The sequence below is a fragment of the Microcaecilia unicolor genome, chromosome 5 (assembly GCF_901765095.1).
Source record: "Microcaecilia unicolor chromosome 5, aMicUni1.1, whole genome shotgun sequence".
Classification (NCBI taxonomy): domain Eukaryota; kingdom Metazoa; phylum Chordata; class Amphibia; order Gymnophiona; family Siphonopidae; genus Microcaecilia; species Microcaecilia unicolor.
The window spans coordinates 249,422,573-249,449,323 of record NC_044035.1 but is presented as its reverse complement, the minus strand read 5'-3'; the positions used below and the strand labels follow the sequence as shown (position 1 = coordinate 249,449,323).

Genomic DNA, 26,751 nt, shown 5'->3' with positions numbered 1-26,751 from the left:
GAGGGTAGGCAGAGGAGTTGGGGAACTGGGACTGGGAGGGTATTATTGTTTTTGGCTTGGATTGGGTCAAGGGATATTGTTTCTAGGGTATCTCTGTCTACTAAAGAGGTGAGGCAATAAAGAATATCGCTGGAAGATCTGAGAGATATATGGTTGACTTAACATGTATGTCTCTCAATATTAAAGGACTGAGTATCCCATGTAAACAACATTTGCTTTTTAAAAAAGAGGCACGCTTAGGGGCAGATGTGCACTTTATTCAAGAGACATCTTTTGGTAAAGCATAAGCATTTACATAATTATACAGCAAAATATGCTATGATACATCTTGCCTCCAACCGTGTCGATGTTCTGTTAAGGCCCACCCTTGGATTGTTCGCAAGCAGATTCTAGATAAAGAGGGGCAGTACCTTCTTTTAATGGTTGATGTTCGAAGAGCTTGTGCTGACTCTCCTCACTTTATATGCTCCCAACCAAAATCAGGGATCCTTTTTTACTCATTTATCTTATCTCCTGGAAAAAAAAATCTAGAGGGTATATTTTTGATAGGAGGAGATTTCACTATAACTCTCAACTCGTTCGAGCACCTTCCTCACACAATGGGAACTGCATGATATCTGGTGGGAGGTACATGGTGAAGAGAGAGACTAAACCTTTTATTCTCCCACACGATACCTACTCTAGGTTGGATATATGGTTAGAAGAATCTGCTCTGTAAGTTATGTCCATGCAGTTGACATACACCCCAAAATCTGGTCTGATCATGCTCCTATCAAGGTTCATCTGGGTTTGCACAGTGACAGGCGCACTTCTATCCCATTGGCGGTTAAATGATGCCCTGCTCGATGACCCAATGAACTTGCAGCGATTGGAGAAGAGTTTATTAGACTATTTGCATTTTAATGATACTGCAGATATGACCCCTTTGACTGTCTGGGAGTGCTGAAAGTAGTGATGAGGGGACATTTAATCTCATAACAAGCCCATATCTCTAAAGATACTCGCCAAAAGGAGCAAGCTCTTCAGGATGAAATCCTCTCTTTGGAACTCCTCTGTAAGCAAGGGCGAGGCTCTCCAAAATACCAGGCTGCTCTACATAAGACTAGATTAGGCTTATATAACTTGGAGTTCCACACTATTAAAGAACATTTTAAACATACTAAGCAAGAGTGTTTTGAATTTAATAACAAGGTGAGTACGATACTGGCTCATAAACTAAAGCGACAGGCCACTTGTAGTTAAAGTACATGGAGCGAGACTGTTTGGTTACTCCATTTTAAAATTAGAACTCTTTTGTCTTCAGCTTGATATTACATTGCATATAAGATTTTTCGCTGACGTTTGCTTCATATTATTATTACTACCCGCTTAAGTGCCAGCAACACAGGAATTTTTCACAGAGGGATACATCTCCCCTACACCCCCCTCCCCTCCGTATCCTTCTGCTCATAGGCTGCCTGCGCCCACACCGGGACTTTTTCTCTGAACTAGAGAGTTGCACGGGGACAGAAATCCAACCCGTCCCCACCGGAATCCAACCCATCCCCATTCATCCCCGTAGGGAATCTAACCCATCCCCACCCGTCCCCATGGGGAATCTAACCCGTCCCCACGGGGGAATCTTACCCATCCCCGCAAGAATTTAACCTGTCCTCACTCACAAGAATTTAATAGTACATTAAAAAAAATTCCTGTCAGCTCTCTGTCTCTGGGTTTGAGCCGCAGCACTGCAGGCAAGGAAGGAACAGAAGTTGGAACACTCTGGTGCGCACATATAAGACTTCTCTGATTCACTGGCACTGTATGCTAAGAGATCACCACATGCATGCGCCAGTAGGTCAGGTGACATCTGATGCTCATGCTTATGTCAGAGCTGAAGTCTGCGCATCAGCCCGGAAGCAGAGAGGATTAATAGTAATAGTAAATGACAGCAGATAAAAACCGGGTCGGTCCATCCAGTCTGCCCAATAGTCACAATCATTATCAATTCATGATTAAATCAACAATGACTGTGGTGTTTCTGGGACATAGACCATAGAAGTCCGCCTGGCCCTATCCTTATGTTCAAACTGCTGGAGTTGCCCTCAAAGCCCACTCCAGCCTATTCATCTTCTCATTTGCGGGACACAGACCATAAAAGTCTGCCCAGAACTGTCCTCATGTTCCAGCCACTAAAGTTGCTGTCTAAACCCTTTCCAGCCCGTCCAAAACCAGATTGCCATACATGAGACACAGACCGTACAGGTCTCCCGGTATCGGCCCTAGTTCATCATAGCCAGAGTCACCATGTAAGTGTCACACGACACATCCACACACATGCCGCCATTTAAGTTTAGGTTTTTTATAACTTCCATTTTCTAAATAGAGATCCTCTGTGGTCACCCATGCCTTTTTGAATTTCGTCACCATTTGTATCTCTACCACCTCCTTAATGGAGGCTTTCCACATCTGTGCTGTTAAAGCAAGGAGGAGGAGGAGACAGAACTTGGTACTCGGTAGGTGAGAGGCTGGCGCAAGTGCAGCATACACTTCCACGGGAACTTCACAGGAACTGCTTCCGTCCCCATGGGATCCCCGCAGAACTGCTTCCGTCCCCGCGGGAATCCCGCGGGTTCCGCGGGATTCCCGCAAACCTCGTTCCCGTGCAAGTCTCTACTCTGAACCGTCCTGCCCCTTCTGACTCAACTTCCTGTTTTGTGAAGGGGCGGGATGGTTCAGAGAGAAAGCGCCAGTGCAGGCGCAGGCAGCTTATGAGTGCTGCTGCCGCTGCTCAGGTGAAGACTGGAGCGGAGGTAATTTGAAGGCTGGAGTGGAGGGGGTGGGTGGGAAAAATTAAAGAGCTTTGCAGGGCTGGGAAGGGAAGCGAGAGATGTCAGACAATTTATCTGCATTCTCCCTCCTGCCCTCCACTGCGGAGAATGCAGATAAACTGTCTGACATGGGGTGAATACACAACACACACTCCTTGAATGGATATGCCACTGTTAAGTGCCTCTGAATATTAGCAGATGGCCAGCACACTAGGCTTTAAATCGGTCGAGTCTCCTGCCTGGTTAAACCCTTTTGAACATTGGGCCCCACATGTATTATTTCCATTCCCTGACTAATTATGCCTCCGTGCCAACTTGTTTTTACCCAGCTGAATTGCATTGTACGCTGGGCAATTTTCAGACAGCTGTACTGCGCCACTAAATAGCTTCTGAAACTGACCTTATATCTCCATAAAACGCACAAAGCAACTTTGAACTTTATCAAGGTGTGATCCCTCAGAAGAAGAAGGTCCCATATTCTAGTACCTAATAAGGTCTCCTATCCTCTTTGAACACAACTACTGAAGTGTCAAAATTTATTTATTTATTTATTTGCTGCATTTGTATCCCACATTTTCCCACCCATTTGCAGGCTCAATGTGGATTACAATATGTTACAACAACATTCACATTAACAGAATAAGAATTTCAGAATATAAGGTGCATAAGAATATCATGGCAATCATATCCACCCTACACCCTCTAAACATCATTACTATCTGCAGTTCAGAGCCCCAGTCCATCTCGGAGACTATACTGGACCTTTCTTTACCACTGCATTGAAACAAAACAATCAGAAGGTGCACTGAGCAGTTGATATCAACTTTGAATCTGCCTATTACTGCTGAGGATTTCGTCCCTTCGTGCGTGACTTCGGCAGCATCTTTGAAAGTACTCTGTACCAGGTCTGTTAGTTGATACCCTTTGTGAGCAACTTCGAGAGTAACTTGACAAATGCAAATGTATTCCACTGACCTAAGAACGGACAGTCAACAATAGCAGAATATCAAAGTGCATCATTTCCTGCTACTTGGACTTGCACCAATGACTGTGAGTTTACTATTTGTTAACTCATTTATGTATAATTAGTTTAACTCATACCCCTAATTCAAGTCATTTTAACGCTGTAGTCTGACACAGACAGTATTTCTTACCATTCCTTGTCTGTTTTGGTTTGCAAGAATTGATACCTTCTATCATCACTAGGAATCAACATTGTTTCTTCACATCTTTACCTCACATTATTATGCACAGTTACCAAAAATAAATAATAAAATCACTGTTCTGAATGCTGTATAATGTTTGCTAAAAATCTTGTTATACTGGTTACTTTACCTACTCTTTCTATCAAGACACACAAGTCATTTCACCAATGCTTTTGAATTAATCTATAATATCCCTGTGATATACACCCATAGGCACTATCCATATGGGTTACCTACCAGATACCAAAATAAACCTTTTCTTTAGAATCTCGATACCTGGTTCATAATGGTTCAAATATCACACTTCCCACTAAGTATCATAACAAAAAACTTTCAAAAACTTCACACAACAAATGCATGCTCACTAAAGTCCCATTGTCAATTACTGATAAGCACTCCTACCTGCCCCTACCCATAGGTTATACCAATGCTCGCTCGGTTGTCAACAAAACCGAAATAATTAAAGATTGGATAACTGGTCAATTCGGTCTATTCCTTATCTCTGAAACTTGGCTACACGCAAAAGATGATCCAGCAATCCTAGACATATGTCCACCTGGATACTCCATTCTTCATTTCCCCAGAGTCAAAAAGAGAGGATATGGCTTAGCTATTATTTATAAATCATTCCTCCAGGTAAAAACCATTACTGAATTTCAAACCTCTAATCTAGAAATTGTTGCCTGCTCTAGACAATTCCATATCCAAATCTATCTGCCTTCTATTACTACATCGTCCTCTCAATAGCTGGAACTTGGCCGATGCAGAACTTACTGAATTTATATCTAACATATGTGTCAATAATGAAATATCATTATGATTGGAAATATCAACTTACATCTTGAAAATGCTACTAATCTACATACTAAACAATTCCTTGATTTCCTTAATGTCTGGCAATTCTCACTCTTCAATGGAATGTCCTCCCACATCAAAGGACATCAGTTAGATTCATTAGTAACCAAATTTACAGAACCTATTAACTCACATATCTGAACCACAATGGTTCCCAATACCTTGATCAGATCATAGTAGAATTTCTTTCAAGCTAAACTGGAAAGAATCCCCCCATTCATCTAAGCCTACTAAACACATCACATACCTTCAAAATCAGGGGTAAAATTGACCCCTCAAAATTTTGGTCAAACAAACAATTTAGTAACTTACTTTCCTCTAATCCATCTACTAATTTCATCCAACAATGGAACAACACTTGCAAAACTATTCTAGATGAACTTGCACTAATTACAAACAAATCCTCACCAAAAGAGAAGTTATCTCCATGGTTTAACGAAGACTTCCTACTAATGAAACATAAATGTAGAAGATAAGAAAGGATTTGGATCAAAAACAAATCCAATGAACAATGGACTAATTGGGAAAAAAAACTCCTAAAGTCATACAAGAGGCATGATTATCAAAGCAAAAACCACTTACTATTCAAAGCTTATAGGTGAAAAAACAGTTAATCCACAAAAACTTTACACAGTTATAAATAAGCTATTGAATACTCAACCTGTAACTACTACAAATGAACCCACTCCAACAGCTGATTAATTGGCATCATATTTAGAGAAGAAAATAACTAAAATCAGACAAGAATTAAATTACTTCCTAACATCAACAGATCATTTTCTTAATCTATATGATCCTTCACCACTATGCTCCCAAGCAGACAGAATCTGGTCGGCCTTTCACCCACTTACGGGTCAATTGCATCACAAATACACTAAATCACAATCAGGCTCATTTTCAAAAGAGAAAAACGTCCAAAAAGTGGCATAAGTCTGCATTTGGACGTTTATCTCACAAAGACATCAAAATCAGCATTTTCGAAACCTATTTTTAAAAGTCTTTCTCTGAAGTCCATCAGAAGGATGTCTAAATCTCAAGGGGGCATGCCAGGGGTGTATTCAAGATAGGACTTGGGCGTTCCTAAGACTCCTCCCTCTCCTCTGCCCATATCCAGCAGATAGCCAAGACCTGTCGCTTCTTTCTCTATAACATCAGCAAAATTTGCCCTTTCTTCTCTGAGCACACCACCCGAACTCTCATCCACTCTCTCATTACCTCTTGCCTTGACTACTGCAACCTACTCCTCACTGGCCTCCCACTTAACCATCTATCCCCCCTTCAATCCGTTCAGAACTCTGCTGTTCTACTATTTAACATTTCTGAAGCGCTACCAGGGTTGCGCAGCGCTGTACAATTAACAAAGAAGGACAGTCCCTGCTCAAAGGAGCTTACAATCTAAAGGACAAAAAGTGCAGTCAATCAAGATTGAGGCAGTCTAGATTTCCTGGATAGAGGTACAATGGTTAGGTGCCGAAAGCGACATTGAAGAGGTGGGCCTTGAGCAAGGATTTGAAGATGGGTAGGGAGGGGGCTTGGCGTATGGGCTCAGGGAGTTTATACCAAGCATAGGGTAAGGCGAGGCAGAAAGGGCGGAGTCTGGAGTTGGCGGTGGTGGAGAAGGGTACTGAGAGGAGGGATTTGTCCTGTGAGCGGAGGTTACGGGTAGGAGCGTAAGGGGAGATGAGGGTAGAGAGGTAGTGAGGGGCTGCAGATTGAGTACATTTGTAGGTTAGAAGGAGAAGCTTGAACTGTATGTGGTACCTGATCGGAAGCCAGTGAAGTGACTTGAGGAGAGGGGTGATATGAGCATATCGGTCTAGGCGGAAGATAAGACCCCCCTTCAATCCATTCAGAACTCTGCTGCGCATCTTATCTTCCGCCTGGTAGCGCTTCAGAAATGTTAAATAGTAGTAGTAGTAAATACTTAGACATCTTTCAGCCATAATGGAACAAAACAAAAACATCCAAGACTAAAACTTAAATGTTTTGAGCTAGACCTGTTTTATAACAAATAGCTGCAGTGGGAATTGAACCCACTTCCCCAGGATCAAAGTCTGCTGCACTAACCACTAGGCTACTCCTGTACTCCATAATAAGAACTGCCCCAAATGACCACTGGAGGGAATCAGGGATCACCTCCCCTTACTCCCCCACATCACAAAACATTTTTCCAAACAGCATTTTCAAAAGAAAAAGATAGACTTTTTTTTTGTAGAAAATGACCTTTCCTGTTCTGATTTTGGATGTTTTACAAAAAACGTCCAAATTCAAACTTAGGTGTCATATCCAAAAATGCCCCTTGGGCATTTGACTTGCCCAAGGTCACATGGAGCAGTAGTGAGAATTGAACCCATGTTACCAGGATCAAAGCCCGCTGCACTAACCATTAAGCCACTCCTCTTCTGTTTTGGATGTCTTGCATTTGGAAGTCTTTTGTTCAAAAACGGACCAAAAAAAAGGACATCCAAATCACAAGACGTCCATAGCATTTTGGAACACAAAAGACAGACGTCTATCTTTTTCGAAAATGACCTTCTTTCCTGTTCAACGTCCAAATTCTGATTTAGACGTTCTATCTGAAATGACCCTCAAAGCCTACTTGATAATTGCCCTAGTTACCTTCTTGAATCAGTCCTTAATTTACTCATAAGCTATTTATACTCAAACATAACTTTAACGCTATCTCAGGGTCTATTCACCCCTCAAAATGGCAATATTATTTTGGATACAGAAAGTGAAAGTGCCTTGGTGCTTTGTAGCTTTTACTATATGAGACGTGGGGTAAAGAATAATATATTGTAGAGGAATATATTCGAGTTGTTCCCCAAGTTTTCCATGTCATCACTGTGACCCCTGACGCAGGTGCTAGTCACCGAAACACGGCCTGTGTCGGGTCTTTTTGTCAAGGCTCATTCATTAAAGAACTGTGTTCCATTTTTAAAGGCCCATGGTGCTGTTTTTTTTGTTAAGGTAGAGATAGGGCCTTACGCCATTTTGGATCATGCATGGGTATCGCTAGACCGGTTGCTGAAGTCGACTGATAATCGGCACAAATGGTGGATGTTTCCTCTTCAGCTGTACAAGGACCAGGTACTTAAGGGACAGTAGTTGCTGGGAATCATAAGATCCATAATAGGTAGCATCAGGGCACACTTAGCCAGTTGGGGTTTTCAGTATATCCTCATTGAATTCAATGGGGATATTCTGAAAACCTTGACAGGCAATTAGGCATATTTTCAAAGCACTTTGGGAGGCTAAGTTCCATAGGTTTCTATGGAACTTTGGGAGGCTCAGTGCTTTGAAAATGAGCCCCTAGGTGTGCCCCAAGGACTGCGTTGAAAACCTCTGCCTTACAGCTTACAATCCGTTCAAGACAGACTGACAAGACACACAGACAAACCTGAACTAGATACTTTCATGAAAACACTGACTAGAGCCTGACAGAAGCAACTCTCTTAAGGTTTTCACCTCCCCCAGGCCCTGTTCTGCTCCATTGTATGCACAAAGAGATAATCTGGGTAAAGCAAGACTGGACCAGTCTGTTGGGTTAACCTGATGATCCTAATATTCCTGTCAGTGCTGAGAAGGTCCTGAAGTTCCCCCCAGCAGTTAAGAGCACAGACTCTGTGATATTTCCAGCCCCACTTGGTCTACAAAATGTCAACCAAGTCTGGAACTGAATCCTGATCTCTTGCATAGCAATATGAAATAGACTCTGCAATAGTGAGCCACTTCACATCACTAACCTTTGAGAGACTGGCAATATTTAACTTTCCAACAAAATCAAACTTGCTTTGGTGGGCACTAGTTGTGGTTCTTTTATACTGAGGGAAGACCAGAGGGGAGGATAAGCAGAAGGAAGTTGGGGTTCTTGTCTGTTTCAGTCTTCACTTTGATGCATTTTATAATTTTTCTTAGTGATATCCATAAAAACGTCCCCGAACTTTGCCAGAAGCCACAATAGCCACATTTCTCCTGATCCTTCACAGGCCATCAGATCTCTCTACAACTGTTACTGTCTGCTGTTTATCAAATCCAACATTAGGTGGCAGTAGAACTCCACAGTCACCTTGCAAAAGGCCTGCAGAGCCAAGCCACAGATGAAGAAGGGACATAGAATTCACTGAGCAAAACAGGAAAATCAGACATTACCACAGGGCCATGGAGATATTTTGGGGGCCCTTTGCTTTGAGAAACCATACTGTTTTTTCCCCATCCCACTCGATGAGAGGCATAGATTTTTGGGAATGTCACATAAGCACATTATTATTATTATTTGTTACATTTGTATCCCACATTTTCCCACATATTTGCAGGCTCAATGTGGCTTACATAATACCGTGAAGGCATTCGCCAAATCCAGTATGGGATAGGTACAAAATGTTGTATTGGGATAGGGAAGATAAGATTCAATCAAGTTGGGTTGAGGTAAAAAAGAATGCCAAAGAGTTACCCTGTAGGCTGTGCTTACCCAAGGCTCTACAGCCCTCACTTAACATGGTAAAATATTACCATACATGCTGTGGAAAGTAAAACTAAAAATCAGTGATGTTAAATTTATGACCCCCCATATGACCCTCATAGCCAATTTTACTGGTGTTAGCAAATACAGCTCACAAATACCCACTGACTGATACTGGGCTCCAGCCCAACCCTTAACTCCAGCTGTCTGACACATGAGCGTCACTGTTATGGCAGGCCTCCCTAAGCACATAATGCAGAAGCTATCAGTGGACTGGTTTCCTGCTCCTTTACAGGTCACTTACGGTCCCGAATGGTGATCTTCCGTTGCCTGTAATCCATGCCCAGCATGGGCTCGTTCTGTCCTCGTCTCTGAATGACGATGCGCACTTCCCGCTGATTGTCATTACAGTCATTGGATGGGTCCTGGCCTAGATTTAAAGCTGCCTGATATGCTGATTTGGGGAGAAGAGAGGAGAAATTAAAACAACAAAGTAACAAAGTAAATGATGGCAGTAGAAAAAAACCAAGATACTTTGAGAAAAGGCCTCACTAAGTTATAATCAAGGGCGTAGCTACTATGAGGCTACTATGAGGCCACGGGGGCCTAGGCCCCCGTAGATTTGGCCCTGGACTCCCCTTGCCGTGAATCTCTCGACCCCCCCCTTCCTGCCGCCAACCCTCCCCCGCTGCCGTTGCATACCTTTGCTGGTGGGGGACCCCAACCCCCGCCAGCCGAAGTTCTCTCTTCAGGCTGCGCGGCGTTGCTTGCTGAATGATCTGTTAAGTTTCTGCAGGACGTCAGACACACGCACAAAAACTTGATCAGATCATTCAGCAAGCAACGCTGTGGCGAGGAGAGAACTTCGGCTGGCGGGGGTTGGGGTCTCCCGCCAGCAAAGGTACGTGGCAGGAGAGGGTTGGTGGCGGGAAGGGGGGGGGTCGAGAGAGTTGTGGCGGCGGGGGGGTCAGCAACATCGCGTGGCCGAGGACTTCGGCTGGCGGGGGTTGGGGTCCCCCACCAGCAAAGGTACGCGGTGGGAGAGGGTTGGCGGCGGGAAGAGAGGGTCGAGAGGGTTGCGGCGGCATGGCGGGGGGGGGGGCTAAAATGTGCCCCCTCACCTCGGGCTCTGGACCCCCTCCAGTCAAAGTCTGGCGCGTATACACCCCTGGTTATAATATATGTATATAAAGATTGTACATAAAATTAAACACAACATAATAACAAACCATAGAAAACACTTTACAAAGTTAAAAGAACAATTACAATGGACAGATTTCCCTCTAACCATTCATAATAAAACCATAGATACTCTTATTATTACCAAAAACATTTCTGAAATAGCAGGTCTTTAAATGTTTACTAAACATTTAAATCTTCTTAAATGAATGGGATCCATTCCAAAGTTTGACATCCATAAACCCAAAAATATGGGTAGAGGTAGTCACAAATCTAATTTCTCTTGGAATTTGCAGTAAATTTTGTTGTGATGAATATAAAGATCTAGATGGTTCAAAAGGTAACGTCTATAAGTAGATTGGGCCCTGTTTAGGGCACAAAACAACAGAAGAGTTTGAAATGCACTTGACAATCAAGAAGCAGCCAAGATAAATCTTTCAAGATGGGTGTAATATGATCAAAAGTTGTTTTTGGTTTTATTTTTTAATTTGATAACCCAGTTTACCCAGCTGACATTCATTCACATTGGATAGATGCGCACATAAATTCCCAAACGTAGCCCACCACATTCCTCCTCCCCCATGCCACCTACTTGACGTCACAATCCTTTGCCTACTACTGCCCTCCATATCTGTCCCAAGCATGAACAAAATCTGTTTTGGGAATAGTTCTTCTATGCCTGAAAAAGAGAGCAGAATCTGGGGGTGATCATATCTGATGATCCTAAAGTGGCCAAATAGGTGACAGCAAAAGCCAAAAAGATGCTTGGGTACATCGGGGGAAGAATAGCCAGCAAGAAAAAAGGCATTGAAAGTGTCTCTGTATAAATCTCTGCTGAGATCTCATTTGGAGATCTGTGTACAATTTTGGAGACACAATTCTAAAAGAATATAGACAGGAGAAGACTGGTGATGTCATCCACCAAGATGGATACCTAACCATGTTACTCTTACTCCAATGGAAAGTCCCTCTTGTTAACTGTTAGTCATACACGCCATGGGGTCACTGTGGAGAGGTGAATTAGAACCAGAAGAGACTACTGCAGCAATAGTGATGGGTTCAAATAACAGTCAATCTCAAAGAGTATTCATATATAAGAGTTGCAGGCCAAGGAGGGGACAGGCAGTGGGATGATGAGCTTTCTGGCTTACTGACTTTCAGCGCAAGACCACCCTGCAAGTTGTGCAGATGGGCAGAATGGACTTTGAATTATGATGTTCATTATATGTTAGTCCTGATATTTAGGCATCTAAAGAGTGCCTATTTGCAGCCTATTCTATAAAGGAAAGTAGGCGCCTACTTTCCTTTATAGAATATTAATATATCTGGGTAGATATGCACATACCTGTTTAGGCACGTGTACTTAGAGTTGGTATAAATACTTCACCTAGATTTGGGAGATACATGCATTAACTTATAATAGTCTAGAAATTACATGTATGTGTGCTCCACCACATGAAGACACACCTACAAAGCACACACTATCAAAGAATAGCACATATCTAGATTACATGCTGTCTAATTTTTGGCAGCTCCTTATAGAATTGCCTCATTAATGCCATACAAATACAGGAGGTTAAGTTCATTCTGAATAAGGTGTGCCAAAAATACTTTGAATTTGGCAGAAAAACCAGTCAACTGCTGGCTCAAAGGATTAACTTACAAGAGTGAGTTATTAGCCAAAGATGAAAACATTAGAATGAGATTTGTACACTCTACACTCCTGAACAAGAGGCCAGCTGGGAGGGGACTGAGTGCTATTTGGAGGACATCCAAATGCCTAACAAGGGATCAGGCAAAAAAATCTAGTGGCTTATCCCAAAATTGGAGGTGTAGGCAGCCATTAAATCTATGAAAACAGGTAAAGCACCACGCCTTGATGGTTTCACAGTGAAATTTTAAAAACCTTTCAGCCATCTTTTGCTTGAGCCAGTGTAAAATCTTTTAACTCTGTAGACAATATGAATATGCGCCCTTATTTTATGAGGCTGGTGGAAATTATGATAATTCATGAATAAAAAAAAATAGGATTCGACACAAAATTATTAGTTTTGGCAGAATCCCAGAGTTGATCCATAAGGACCAGTCAAAGTTTGCAGTGGGATGCCAGGCCTCAGATAAAATAAAGAGCCTATCACACTCAAGTGCCTTTACTCCTACTCTCTGTGGATGCAGAGAAGGCCTTTGACAAAATATACTGGCATTGTATGTTTAAAGTCCTGGAAGAGCTAGACTAGGCCCATGCTATGTGAATTAGATCAAGGTATTTTACAATGATCCCCTCACACAGGCCTTTGAGATAAAGGGGGGTACATCAGCAGGTTTGCCCCCCTGTCACTACTCATATTTGCTAGGGTAATACAACCATTAGTGTAAAAGAATAAAGTAGTCATGTGTCAGGTCTAAGGATGTTAGATTAAGAATACTTGTCACAGATAATGTGCTCTTTACAATTTCAGAACCAGAAAGGTCCCATGCAGCAATGACTTGTGGGATTCAGGCCTTCAGGGTATGTGAGGTTTTAAGGTACTCATGGCAAAATCCTGAACATAAATGTCCATTGGGCTGCAGGGCAAATGAGCTGCGCAAAGTTTCCCTTCTAATGGGTAATCCTGTCTCTCAAATATATAGGAGTGCACCTGACAAGGGATAGAAATAAAATGCTCTTGGTGAATCATAATCCCTTAATTAATAACTGTCACAGAAGTTAGAGAAGTGGGCCAAGTTGAACATGTCCTAGCATGGGAAGACTGAAACAGTAAAGATGATGCTTCTCCCAAAGCTGACCTACTTATTTCAAACACTGTCATTATAAGTCCTGCCTCAGTTTTTTTAGAACCTACAGAAAAACATGTTTGGTTTGTCTGGAACAAATGTCCTCCATGGGTTGATAGACCCACCATGTTTCTCTTCAAAAAGGAAGGAGGACTGGAGGTAGCCAACTTGAGAAAACATTAATGTGCTGCCCAACTGAATACACTGGCCGCTTGGGGAAGTTAAGCAGTGGGTAGAAGTGAACAGTGATGTCCAAGGAGTACTGATATTTCATCTGCCGTGGGTGGTGGAGTGGCAAAGAGTGCAAAAAACATTTAACAACGTTTTGGCCTTATCAGTGACAATTTGGTAGGGATAGGCAGTCATTTAAAACAAATGTCACTGACAGTTAAAAGTGCACACTATGCACACACCCCCCCCCCCTGGATTCTGTATAGATCGCCCAAATTTGGATACGGATCCTGGATCTGCACGTAATCAATAACTGGTGTTAACACTTCATTGGAAGTAATTAGGACTTGCACACAGATCTGCCCTATGCCTTATTCTATAACCTGTGCGCCTAAATTTCATAGCATGCAATTCAAAGGGGGTGTGACCATGGGAGGGGCATAGGCAGGTCAGGGACATTCCCAGAAATTAGGTATGATGTTACAGAATTCCTGCATTTCCATGCCTAACTGCCAGAGCATTTATACCAGCTTATGGCAGGCGTAAATGCTTGTGCACAAAATCAATATTCTACGAAAGGTCCTCTGCACAAAACACCCTTTAAAGAATACTAAGCTTAATGCGGATAATAACGGCACCTAATTTTGGGCACCATTTACTGAATCTAGTCTAAAATGTGCGCTTTGCTTAAACAGGGTGCACTGTTCGCACATATTTCCCCAAATTCTATATATGGTGCCCAAAATTGGGAACTGAAATTTGGGCGCGATCCTGAGAAGCGTGCAATACTTAACTGGTTAATGAGCCAATTAACAGCAATAATTGTGCACTGTTACTGATGTTAATTAGCACCAATAGGGATTTGCGTGTGCATCTTGCTACATGCTATTCTATAACACTGCGCACCCAAATCCCATAGTGTGCAAAGCAAGAGGGGGGGGATTCCAAAAATGTGCACGCAGTGTTATAGAATATCGGGGATATGCACCCAAATTGGGCACCAGGAATTACACCTGGTTTCAGCAGGTGTAAGTTCTGGCGTCCAGATTTGGGCGCAAGAATTGGCGTTATGTGCTATTCTATAAAGGCTACTCAATCTGGACTGAGACATATTTGAGTCTGATGAACTGGAGATTCTTGAACTGGTACTATATTACTTATTGAAAGGAACGTGAACATTTTATAACAATATTAAAAGGCCTAGAGGCACTTGAGGGAGAGGGCAAGAGCCAGGGGCGTATCTGGACTCCAGCTGTAGGGGGGGCCAGAGCCAGAGGGAGGGGGCACATTTTAGCCCCCCCCCCCGCTGCCCCCCCCCACCATTGCTGGACACCCCCTCCCTTCCCGCCGTCGCTTAGTTTTGCTGGCGGGGAACCCCAACCCCCACCAGCCGAGATCCGCTTCCTCCTCCGAGTCCTACCTTTAAAAATATTTCTTCAGCTGGCGGGGGACTCCAACCCCCGCCAGCCGACCCGAGATCTTCTTTAACTTTCTTCTATCTTCGTCCTCCGCGTGGCCGACGTGTTGCTGCTGTTGTACAAAGCTGAAATCCAGTTTCGGAGTCTGATGTCGTAACGTGCTGCGACATCAGACTCCGAAACTGGATTTCAGCTTTGTACAACAGCAGCAACACGTCGGCCACGCGGAGGACGAAGATAGAAGAAAGTTAAAGAAGATCTCGGGTCGGCTGGCGGGGGTTGGAGTCCCCCGCCAGCTGAAAAAATATTTTTAAAGGTAGGACTCGGAGGAGGAAGCGGATCTCGGCTGGCGGGGGTTGGGGTCCCCCGCCAGCAAAAGTAAGCGACGGAGGGGAGGGTTGACGGCGGTAGGGGGGCCAGGGCCCTGTGGCCCCACGCAGATACGCCCACTGGCAAGAGCACTGTAGAGACTGAAGACTGGAATCCTGGGATCCCCATCTTTTGGATTAAAGCACAGAAGAGCATCCTCTACAGGTGACAATATATATATTTTGGAAGAAAGGCAGGACAGGGGAGGTATGGTAAAACAGGGAGGCAGGAGCTCAGGCATCAGTGCCGCAAATCCCTAATGAATATCAATAAGCGAGATCTGCATAGATACTACATCCACTGTATGCAGATTTCTCTCATGGATATTAAGGATATCCTGAAAACATGGAAAAATAACAAAGCAGATCAGTAGAAGATAAACACAAATTTATTGAATGAAAACCAAATGATATAATGAGCTCGACACAGGCCGTGTTTCGCCCAGCAGGGCTGCATCAGGGGCTATATAATGATCCTTTAATTGTCAAAATATGTACAGGAAACTGAAATCATGGATGTTCTCAATTATAAGGTAAAAAACAGCACAAACTGAATGATTATAAAGAGTGACAACGTGAAACCCGTCATGCACCCTCGCATGACGTTGTCACTCTTTATGATCTGCTTTGTTATTTTTCCATGATTTCAGTTTCCTGTACATATTTTGACAATTAAAGGATCATTATATAGCCCCTGATGCAGCCCTGCTGGGCGAAACACGGCCTGTGTCGGGCTCATTATATCATTTGGTTTTCATTCAATAAATTTGTGTTTATCTTCTACTGATCTGCTTCGTTATTTTTCCACCTTGGAGTCTGCAGATTGTCTGCCTTGCTGTTTTCTTGAACCTATCCTAAAAACATGGCCTGATCGTGGCACTTGAGGCCTGAACTCCCGTATCCCTGTGAAAGACATTTAGGGCCCGATATTCAAAATGATTTAAACAGCCAGAGGAGACTTCTTGCTGTTTCAATCGCTTGTCCGGAGCTAACCAGGCATTTTTCAGCAGCACATTACCAGATAGTGCCTCTGAAAACACCCAGTTAGCGCCCAAGCTGAAACCGGACACTTTGGGGGCTTTCCAAGGATGGCATCAGCACTTAACTAGCTAAAGTTAACTGCATAAATAGGACCACATAAAAAGCAGTCCTATCTTTATGCAGATCTTTATATCTGGTTAAGCACTGGCTCTGTATACCTGGGAAATTCAACGCTGGAGCTTGGACATCGCCTGGCATTGAATTTCTGAGTATAATGCCAGCGAACGTTGATCGCCACCAGCTGAATATAGGGTCTTTAAATACTTCTGTGATATGGCAAGTCTCTTTCAAGGGAAAAGCAGCTCTGGAACAAGGGGTTTATAGGAGAATGATGAAAGGAGTACTCCCAGGAAATACGTCTGTATTGAAAGAGTGACAGACATATGAACAACCTTCTAGTGGAGGTGACAGAAATGAGGATGGTATCTAAATTCAAGAAAACACGAGGAAGCACAGGTAATCTCTCTATAGGAGAGGAAAGGATTGTAGAGCGGAGCATGTGGTATGATAGAAGACTGGATAAGCCGCATGGTCTTTATCTGCCATCATTTTTTCTGTTTCTATGTTTTTATGAGTGATTACCTCTGCCACCTCAGCTGGCAGGCCATTTCAGGCTCTGACATCTTCAAATCCCGAGTACCATTATCCAAAGGGAACCAGTCCTGGTATGGGAAGCTTGTAAGAATGACATTTAGACAAGAGAACAAAGAGGAAGCCAGGACAGCAGCGTGAAAAAAATAAAGATTTCTGCTCATCAAGCTCAGTTTATGTCAGAAAACACCAGCCGGGAAGTGCAGCGTTAGGGGAGTGGAGAGAGAGGCAGTCTGAAGGAGAACTCCACTGGGGGCTTATTTTTCCAAGGTTGCTGCAGATGTACAAGCCATTTATCATAGAACAGTAAGACTGTTCTGTGTGTTCAGCTCTGGGTCCTGACAAATGCTGCCTCTACGCCTTTCAGTGCAATGTTTTTCAAAGTCCAGATGGCAAGTGATCACCTACCATGCCTATCAATTAAATATTCCACTTCCAAAATTGGTAGAACTGAAATTCTTATGCAAGTTTCAGGACCAGGACAGGGGCAAAGAAGTACAAAGGAGATGGTGGGACGGGACCCCTTGTGCGCCATGGATCTGATCTGAGAGCACCGGTGGACTGCTAAAACAATGCAAAAATGCACCAGATAACTTTGAGCTAACAGGTTACATGATGATGGCCTGCTGTGTGCTATTCTGGAATATTACACAGTGAACATGACACCTAATCGAAAGGGGCTGCATGACTTTGCCGTATCATACAGTTCATGAAAGACAATTCCATAAACACAGATCGCAGATATTGAGAATGAGGAGGCACCAGGGAGCATGGTAATTAAACTGTAATCAGTTTCATTCTTGAAGAAAAACAGCAGGAGATACCTAGGAAGCAGCAAACAGATAGATATGCTCCCCCCCCCCCCCCCCCATGCAGAGAGTGAACAGCTCATGCTTGCAAATTCTGCCTCTGTTCTGCAATCCCTCACACTGCAGGTGTCAATTTGAGAGATGAAATAACTGTGTGGGGATAGAATAGAGGGTTTTAAATCCTGAGTAATGTGGAACAAATTAACAGGAAATGGTTAGCTACCCTTTCAAACCGGCCGGAATTCAGGATGTTCTGAAGGCTAGTAATTTCGGTTGGGTTTAAAATTGGGTTGGACAAGTTTCTTCTGGAGGATGGATCCATTAATAAAAGGTATAATAAGGCAAGAAGACCGCTAGTAATGTGTTTTTTGGTAGACTTTTGGAGGGACATCTCTTTACTTCTGAGATGTTTTGGAACATTAAGCTAAGTACAAGCAGGGGTGGCCAAGACAAGATGCTGACTGAGGCAGGGCTAAGATGCACCCCCCCCCCCCCCCGGAAGTTCTAGCATCTCCCCCTTCCCCAATTTTACCTTCTTTTATGTTTTTTAAAAAACGGCGGCGGCAGCGATTCCCACATGCTGCCCTGCCGCAGCCACTGGCCTCTTCTCTACTGCAGCCACCTCTGAGGAAACAGGAAATTACATCACAGAGGCGGCCGCAGTAAATGGATGAGGCAGGTGCCGGCAGCAGGGCAGCGTATGGGAATCGCTGCTGACTTTTAAAAAACGTAAAAAGAAGGTAAAATCGGGGAATGCGGAACAGAGGTGAAGGGGTGGAGGAAGGAAGGGGAGATACCACTCCCACTCTGTTTTTTGTGTGCTATATTTTTGCTGAAATAAAATAAACAAAAAAAGCAAACAACAAAAAAAAAGCTAGCTAGATAAAAGGTAGGAATATTAACTTTTAACACTGTGTGTAAGCAACAGCATCTTAACTACATTATTTGAATGTTCTTCCATGCTGTCTATTATGGTATCATTTGTATTGTATTGACATTTATCATATTTCAGTTACATGATTGCTCTACAGTACTATTAAATGTGTATATTTTGATACAGTTTCATGTTAGTCCTATTATTAGGTTTCAATTTGCCATGTCCAAGTTTACTCCATTGATTGCATTTATGTTTATATTTGGTCATTTTACTATTGTGCTGTTAAACAAAATTGTAAGTCTTATGTTAAACTGTACCTACTGTACACCGCCTTGAGTGAATCTCATCATAAAGGCAATTAATTAATGCCAATAAATAAAAAACAAAATAAATCAGGGAATAAATCTACTGGGTACTTTATCTCCAAATGACCCAGATTAGCCACAGTCAGAGACAGAGACTGGTCGAACCCAGCAGGGCATTTCTTATGTTTTTATATTTGGTTTGTCCAAGCCCTGGTGAGAGGTGCTGGGCTTGGATATAGCTGTTTCTCACATTTTCATTTGGCCCTGATCAGATGCAGTTATGAGTTTCTGCACTTTCAGGGACAGAGCACAAGGGATATAGGAGCTTTGCCCAAGACAGCACTGGAGCAGCTGTAGAGCAAAAGCCATACTCACTGGCAGAGTAATAGTCGAAGATGGGGTCCTTGCAGAAGGATTTGAAGCGCCAGGTCACGGTCACGTCTGCCACCAGAGCAGAGGTGCTGTAATCACACTTGAGTACAATGCTGGAGAAAAGTAACGTGTAACGCTGAGTATCCTGAACCGTCACCATCAAGGAGAGACATCCTGCAAACAAAAAGATGTGGCTCAAAGCCTGACATCACTACATCAGAAACACTGCATCAGCACAGGCAGGCTGGGGTTGGGGGAAGGGGGGGGGGGGGGGGGGGGGAAGAGAGGCATGTGCTGGCAACGCAGGAGTTAAGACACAGCTTCATAATATAACCAGTGTATCAGACACCCAGGGGTCCATGCTGAAAGCCTCAAAGTAGAACTCTCACTGTACTACAAAATTAGCACTACAAAATACCACGGCATGCTTTAATCAATGAGCGTTAAAATCACAGCAGAAAGCTGCAGCTCATTGCTAAATGTCATCTTTCCTGTCAAGGCCCGAGCAGTGATTGGCTCAGGCACTGACAAGGAGGGTGACATTAAAAAAAAAAAAAACACACACACACACACACAAGCATGCTGTGGCATTTTGCATCTGCCCCCATACCCTGACAAACACCCGCCCCACAAACTAACATCTCTTCCCCCCCCCCCCCCCCCAAAAAAATTATTCCTGGTGTCTAGCAGCACCCACCCCACATGACCAACCCTCCTCCTGTGGCGACCCCTAAAAAATATCCCTGATGTCTACTGACACCCCTCCCACTGACCCCCTCATCCCCTGACCTGAGTAAAAAAGGGGCCCTGGTGTTTAGTGGGAACCCCCTCCCAGGCCCCCAAGACCCATACCTAAAATAAGACAAGAGCAATGTCCACCTGCTCCTACCTCCAGTAGTCGCACCTTCAAAACTGTGGTGCCATACACCAGGAGGGGTCAATCTGGCAAAAGGATTCCCATGCTAAACCCGCGTCAAAATCTTTTTTTTTCTGCATGGCTGCGAAATTGTTATTGACTACATCACCGTGCATTTTAATGTGGTCTGCAATAATGGTTTCCATGCAGGTTAACACCCATGCTGAAATCATTTCTGCATTGCTCGGACAGTATAATTCACAGTAAAACCAGGTTAAACCCACGGTAAAGCTTTCCGCATGGGCCCCCAGTAGGGCAGGACTGGAAGGATATGCTGGGTGAGGGGGTGCAGGAGCTGGGACAGAGACCTGACATACTTCAACACATCTGTGGTTAAGCTGAATTCAAATAAAAAGCAGAGGAGACTCAGAGGAAAAATTACAACCTCCCCTCCCCATCCCCCTGTGTTTTCAAGAGCAGCATTCTTAGAACTTGATGTATTAAAGCTTTTACTCATAGGTACAGAATGAAAGAAAAACCCATGCAAAATTAATTCTACACAGTCTTATGTTCGGCAGCACTAGGTGTGCTACCTGTAATGAGAGATATTTATAACTACAGAGAAATGTAATTTGCCTTCATGGCATATGAATAGGATTAGAGATTTATTTTAATAGAGTAATTAGAAGACTAAGAAAAAATGTCACCTACTCTGGCAAGACAAAGTGAGTCCCCGCTGCTAGCTACCAGCTGGATCTTTGAGATTCCAGGTGCAGGATTACTAAATCTTTGCTACCAAGGAAGATACCCAGAGGTGCTGACTTGTATCCCAACAAGGGTCAACCAGGACTGACTCAAGGGACTGCCACACTCAGCCAATTTTTGCAACCCCCCACAATCTTGTAACTCTCCCTTCCATCCCCCCACCCCATCTGTGATCCAACATCTTCCCCTCTCTCTCATCTCCCATCTTGCTGGGCCAGGTGAGGCACAAAGCTCAGAGTGCTGGTGATAAGGGACGCCAAAATCCCAGTCCAGCATTTATCCCTCTAGGAGTTTGAAGGTAGACCGATTGGGATTTTAGCACCCTGAGCCAGTGCCTCACCTGCTCCATAGGTTGAGCTGTCCCTGAAATCAACATCCCTCAACTGGAAGTGACCCTGACAAGAGGCATGCACCTTGTGTCACACACATTTCATGCTGAATTTTGCAAAATTTTTTTCGAGGAGCAGGAATGCTTGGTGGCCCAGTTCTGGTCCAGGGACTCCTGAAAATAGGTCCAGATTTATGCATAGCTACCAAAAATCCTGGCCTAAAAAGGAGTCAGATCCCCCTGTGATCTCTGGGGTCGAATCCTCGCTACTCTCCGGGCCTGCCTATAGGTACCAATATCTTAAATCTGGTCTTGCCTGAAAGCCTTCCATCCAGGGCTATTTAAACCAACCTGGTCACATTGTGGTTTTTCCCTTATCAGGGCCCAACTGATTAGATAATGAATGTTTGCCATCATTAACAGTACATTAGATATGAAAAGTAAACGCTACACACACTGAGCTCTCTGCTACCACTCTGCAAAGCCTATTTCTAAAATAAAGCATAATAACATAAGCATGATCATACTGAGACAAACCGAAGGTCCATCAAGTCCAGTATCCTGTTTCCAACAATGGCCGATCCAGGTCACAAGTACCTGGCAAGATCCCAAAACAGTAAAACGGATTTGATGCTGCTTATCCCAGGTATAAGCAGTGGATTTCCCCAAGTCCATCTTACTAATTGTTTATGGACTTTTCTTTTTTCCTTGTTTTATTTAATTTATAGTCTTTTCAAATTTTACAACAAAGTAAAACTTGGTACAGAAATGTGTAACTATTCAATCAGATCTAAACAAAATAAGAAATCTTATACAAAAAAACACAAGAAACTAGTAGTTACACTCAAGTCCATGTTATACGGATCCAAGACTACATAAATGGAATCACCTTAAAATGAAAAAGGAATGTCGAAAAAAAAAATCTAATGTGATACGGAATATCTTAGTACAATTATAGAGCTAATAGTGCTGTTAACTAGCCCCAACAAATCTTTTGGCTGCCAAAAAGTCAGTGAGTTGAGAGGGTTCAAAGAACACATATTTAACTGACTGGTAAAAAAAACTACACATGGACTTTTCTTTTTGGAACTTGTGCTAACCTTTTTTAAATCCTACTATGCTAACCGCTTTTACCACATTCTCTGGGAACAAATTCCAGCATTAACTGCATGTTGACTGAAGAACTATTTTCTTTCATCTGTTTTAAATTTACTATGGTTTACGTTTTTTTTAATTTTATATACTGCCTTTTCTTTGTAAGTAACAAAGAGGATTACACAACAAAATTAAAATTCAGAAAAGAACACCATTCAAGACAAAAGAAGAGAGACAGGAAAAAAAAGGTGGCCTATGTAAGAGGAAAGCCTACTAGAATAGCAAAATGCATTCAGTGTAGAATACTGACCTCAGTGACACGCTTCACACTAAGACATCGCCTAGTGATTCATTGAATCGTCATTGGTCCACTCGAACCTTTCATTATTTTACAAACTTTGTATTTTTTTAAAGAATTTTTCATATACTAGAAAAGCGTTACTTAGCTTTCTCAGTCATTTCAGTTTAATGCTGACAGACCCCTTACCTGAAATGACTGAGGGGCCCTTTTACTGAGCCGCATAGGTGCCTATGCGCGCCAAATTGGAGTTACCGCCCGGTTACCGCATGGCCCTTGCAGTAATTTCAATTTTGGTATGCATTCGCTACATGCGTCTGAAAAATATTTTTTATTTTCTGGCAAGTGGCATAGGTCATTACTGCCTAGATTCTTTACCGCTAGGTCAATGGCTGGCGGTAAGGTCTCAGACCCAAAATGGACGCGCGACAATTTCGATTTTGCCATACGTCTATTTTTGGCAACCCGTATCTACACTACCACAAGCCATTTTCAGCACGCCTTTGTAAAAGGACCCCTGAGAAAGCTAAATAACACTTTTTTAGTATATGAAAATTTCTTTTTAAAAAAATTGCAGAGTTTGTAAAATAATTAAAGGTTCAGGTGGACCGATGACGACTAAAGTGAATCACTAGGTGACGTCTTAGTGTGAAACAAGTCACTGCTAAGGTCAGTATTTATACCCGCTCTATATTAAGAATATGTATCAATGTTAGTGCTGGGCTGATATTGAAGCTGTGTGATTTGTTGCCCCCACTTTGAAGACACAGACTGAATAAATTGATTTACAGTGTCTGCCATCCCACGGCATCGCCACTGCATCAGCCATCAAAAGCTTTCTTAATCAAAAACTTTTGAATGCTGCTCTGAACTTAAAAAAAAAAAAAAGACAGTTTAGTGCACAGTAACTTCATTGTGTGCCACCTAGTCCTTGTATTTTTGGAAAGAGTAAACAATTTACATCTACCTGTTCCACTCCATTTCGTATTTTATAGGCCTCTATTTCCCCTCAGCTGTCTTTTCTCCAGGCTAAGGAGCCCTAGTCGCTTTAGCCTTTCCTCACTAGGAAGTCATCCCATCTTCTTTATCATTTTCGTCACTATTCTTTGTACCTTTTCTAATTCCGCTACATCTTTTTTGAGATGCAGTGACCAGAATTGCACACAGTATTCGAGGTGCGGTTGCACCATTGAGCGATGCAAAGACATTATAACATTCTTACGTTTTTGTTCTCCATACCTTACTTAATAATTCATATTTGCTTAGCCACCACTGCACATTGAACAGAGGGTTTCAACATCTATTCAATGACATCTAGGTCATTTTCCTGGATGGTGTCTCCTAATTTGCAACCGTGGGTCATGTAGCTGTAGTTTGAGTTGCTCTTCCCTACATGCAACACTTTGCACTTGTTCACATTGAAAGACATCTGCCATATTACTACTACTACTACTTAACATTTCTAAAGCGCAACTAGGGTTACGCAGCGCTGTACAATTTAACATAGAAGGACAGTCCCTGCTCAAAGAGCTTACAATCTAAAGGACACGTGAACAGTCAGTCTGATAGGGGTAGTCAAATTGGGACAGTCTGGATTTCCTGAAAGAGTTAGGTGCCGAATGCAGCATTGAAGAGGTGGGCTTTAAGCAAAGACTTGAAGATGGGCAGGGAGGGGGCTTGGCGTAAGGGCTCGGGAAGGTTGTTCCAAGCATAGGGTGAGGCAAGGCAGAATGAGCGGAGCCTGGAGTTGGCGGTGGTGGAGAAGGGTAATGAGAGGAGGGATTTGTCCTGTGAACAGAGGTTTCGGGCGGGAACGTAAGGGGAGATGAGGGTAGAGAGGTAGTGAGGGGCAGCAGACTGAGTGCATTTGTAGGTAAGAAGGAGAAGCTTGAACTGAATGCGGTATCTGATTGGAAGCCAGTGAAGTGACCTGAGGAGAGGGGTGATATGAGTATATCAGTTCTGGCGGAATATAAGACGTGCAGCAGAGTTCTGAACAGATTGAAGGGGGGATAGGTGGCTAAGTGGGAGGCCGGTGAGAAGTAAGTTGCAGTAGTCAAGGCGAGAGGTAATGAGAGCGTGGACGAGAGTTTGGGTGGTGTGTTCAGAGAGGAAATGGCGAATTTTGCTGATGTTAAAGAGGAAGAAGCGACAGGTCTTGGCTATCTGCTGGATATGCGCACAGGAGAGGGAGGAGTCAAAGATGACTCCAAGGTTGCGGGCAGATGAGACGGGGAGGATGAGGGTGTTATCAACTGAGATAGAAAGTGGAGGAAGAGGAGAAGTGGGTTTTGGTGGAAAGACGATGAGCTCGGTCTTGGACATGTTCAGTTTCAGGTGGCGGTTGGACATCCAGGCAGAAATGTTGGATAAGCAGGCTGATACTTTTGCCTGGGTCTCTGCGGTGATGTCTGGTGTGGAGAGATACAGCTGGGTGTCATCAGCATAGAGATGATACTGGAAACCATGAGATGAGATCAGGGAGCCCAGGGAAGAGGTGTAGATTGAGAAGAGAAGGGGTCCAAGGACAGATCCCTGGGGAACACCAACAGATAGCGGGATGGGGGTGGAGGAGGATCCATGAGAGTGGACTCTGAAGGTGACGTGGGAGAGATAGGAGGAGAACCAGGAGAGGACAGAGCCCCGGAACCCAAATGAGGACAGTGTGGCAAGAAGTAAATCATGATTGACAGTGTCAAAAGCGGCGGATAGATCGAGGAGCATGAGGATGGAGTAGTGGCCTCTGGATTTGGCAAGGAACAGGTCATTACAGACTTTAGAGAGTGCTGTTTCTGTCGAGTGTAGAGGGCGAAAACCGGATTGAAGTGGATTGAGGATAGCATGAGAGGAGAGAAAATCAAGGCAGCGGCTGTGAACGGCGCTCAAGTATTTTGGAGAGGAAGGGTAGGAGGGAGATGGGGCGGTAGTTGGAGGGACAGGTAGGGTCAAGTGATGGTTTTTTGAGGAGAGGTGTGACTACGACGTGCTTGAAGGTGCCAGGGACAGTTGCAGTGGAGAGAGAGAGGTTGAGGATATGACAGATGGCGGGGGTGACAGTATGAGAGATGATGTTAAGTAGGTTGGTGGGGGATGGTATCAGAAGAGCAGGTGGTGGATTTCGAGGAGGAAAGAAGGCGAGCGGTTTCCTCCTCGGTGATGTTGGGAAAGGAGGAGAAGGAGGCCTGGGTTGATTGGTTGAGGGAGAGGGTTGAAGGGTGAAGAGGAGGAGATGGCTTGGTAGTGAACTCAAGGTTGATCTTTTGCACTTTGTCGCCTGTTCAGCTACCTACTCCAGCTTGCCGCAGTCCGTTGGATCCAGCTTCTCCCTGCTCGTTCCTGTCCATCTGCACCAGCTTGTTCCAGCCTGCCTGATCAGCTACCTGCTCCAGCTTGCCGCAGTCCGTCGGATCCAGCTTCTCCTTACTCGTTCCTGTCCATCTGCACCGGCTTATTCCAATCCCTCCGCTCCAGTTGTTGCAGCCCGCCTGATCCAGCTTGTTCCGGCCCGCCTGATCCAGCTTCTCCCTGTTCGTTCCTGTCCATCTGCACCAGCTTGTTCCAGCCCGCCTGCTAGCTTGTCAGCCATTGACTTACTTGCCTGCTAACTTGTCAGCCATTGACTTACCTGCTCTCCAGTCCATCAATTCTCCCTGCTCGTTCCTGTCCATCTGCACCAGCTTGTTCTAGCCTGCCTGCCAGCTTGTCAGCCATTGACTTACCTGCTCTCCAGTCCATCAATTCCAAGCCTCCAATCCGGCTTTTCTGGTCCATCTGCCTCATACCCCAGTCACTACACATACACCTGTTACACCTCAATCACTACTTATGGCCCCTGTCCACATTCTCTTCCTTGCCCTGTCCCTTCCTAATCTTTTTCCCCTCCCCCTACCGCTGTCTACCGCTGGAAATCATTGCCCACCCATGTCCCCTCCCATCCTGCTCGCTACGGCAATACCCTATTCACCCCCATCCCTCACCACCTCTCTTGTCCCCCTCCTCCTTCCTAGCTCTTAAACTTCAACACTTCCTTCCTGCCATTAACCCATCACCATTCCTCCTAAGTGCATCCCGTCTTCGTCGCCCGAGCTCCCCCACCCTCCTCCGCACTCTCTTGCTCCTCCTCTTACTATCCGCAGGAGACATTAATCCTAATCCAGGCACCCCTCACTTG

The 26,751-nt window shown here is 43.9% G+C and overlaps 1 protein-coding gene across 2 annotated transcripts in view; it reads right to left on the bottom strand.

The window, feature by feature from the left end:
* The window catches only part of ILDR1 (immunoglobulin like domain containing receptor 1), an 81,855-nt gene that overhangs the window by 33,927 nt on the left and 21,177 nt on the right, over positions 1-26,751 (bottom strand). For both annotated transcript variants that reach the window (XM_030203967.1, XM_030203968.1), the window contains exons 2-3: positions 19,242-19,412; positions 9,637-9,786 (exon numbers count right to left, since the gene is read on the bottom strand). In XM_030203967.1, coding sequence (XP_030059827.1) covers positions 9,637-9,786; positions 19,242-19,412 — 321 coding nt within the window. The remainder of the gene's footprint in view (positions 1-9,636; positions 9,787-19,241; positions 19,413-26,751) is intronic.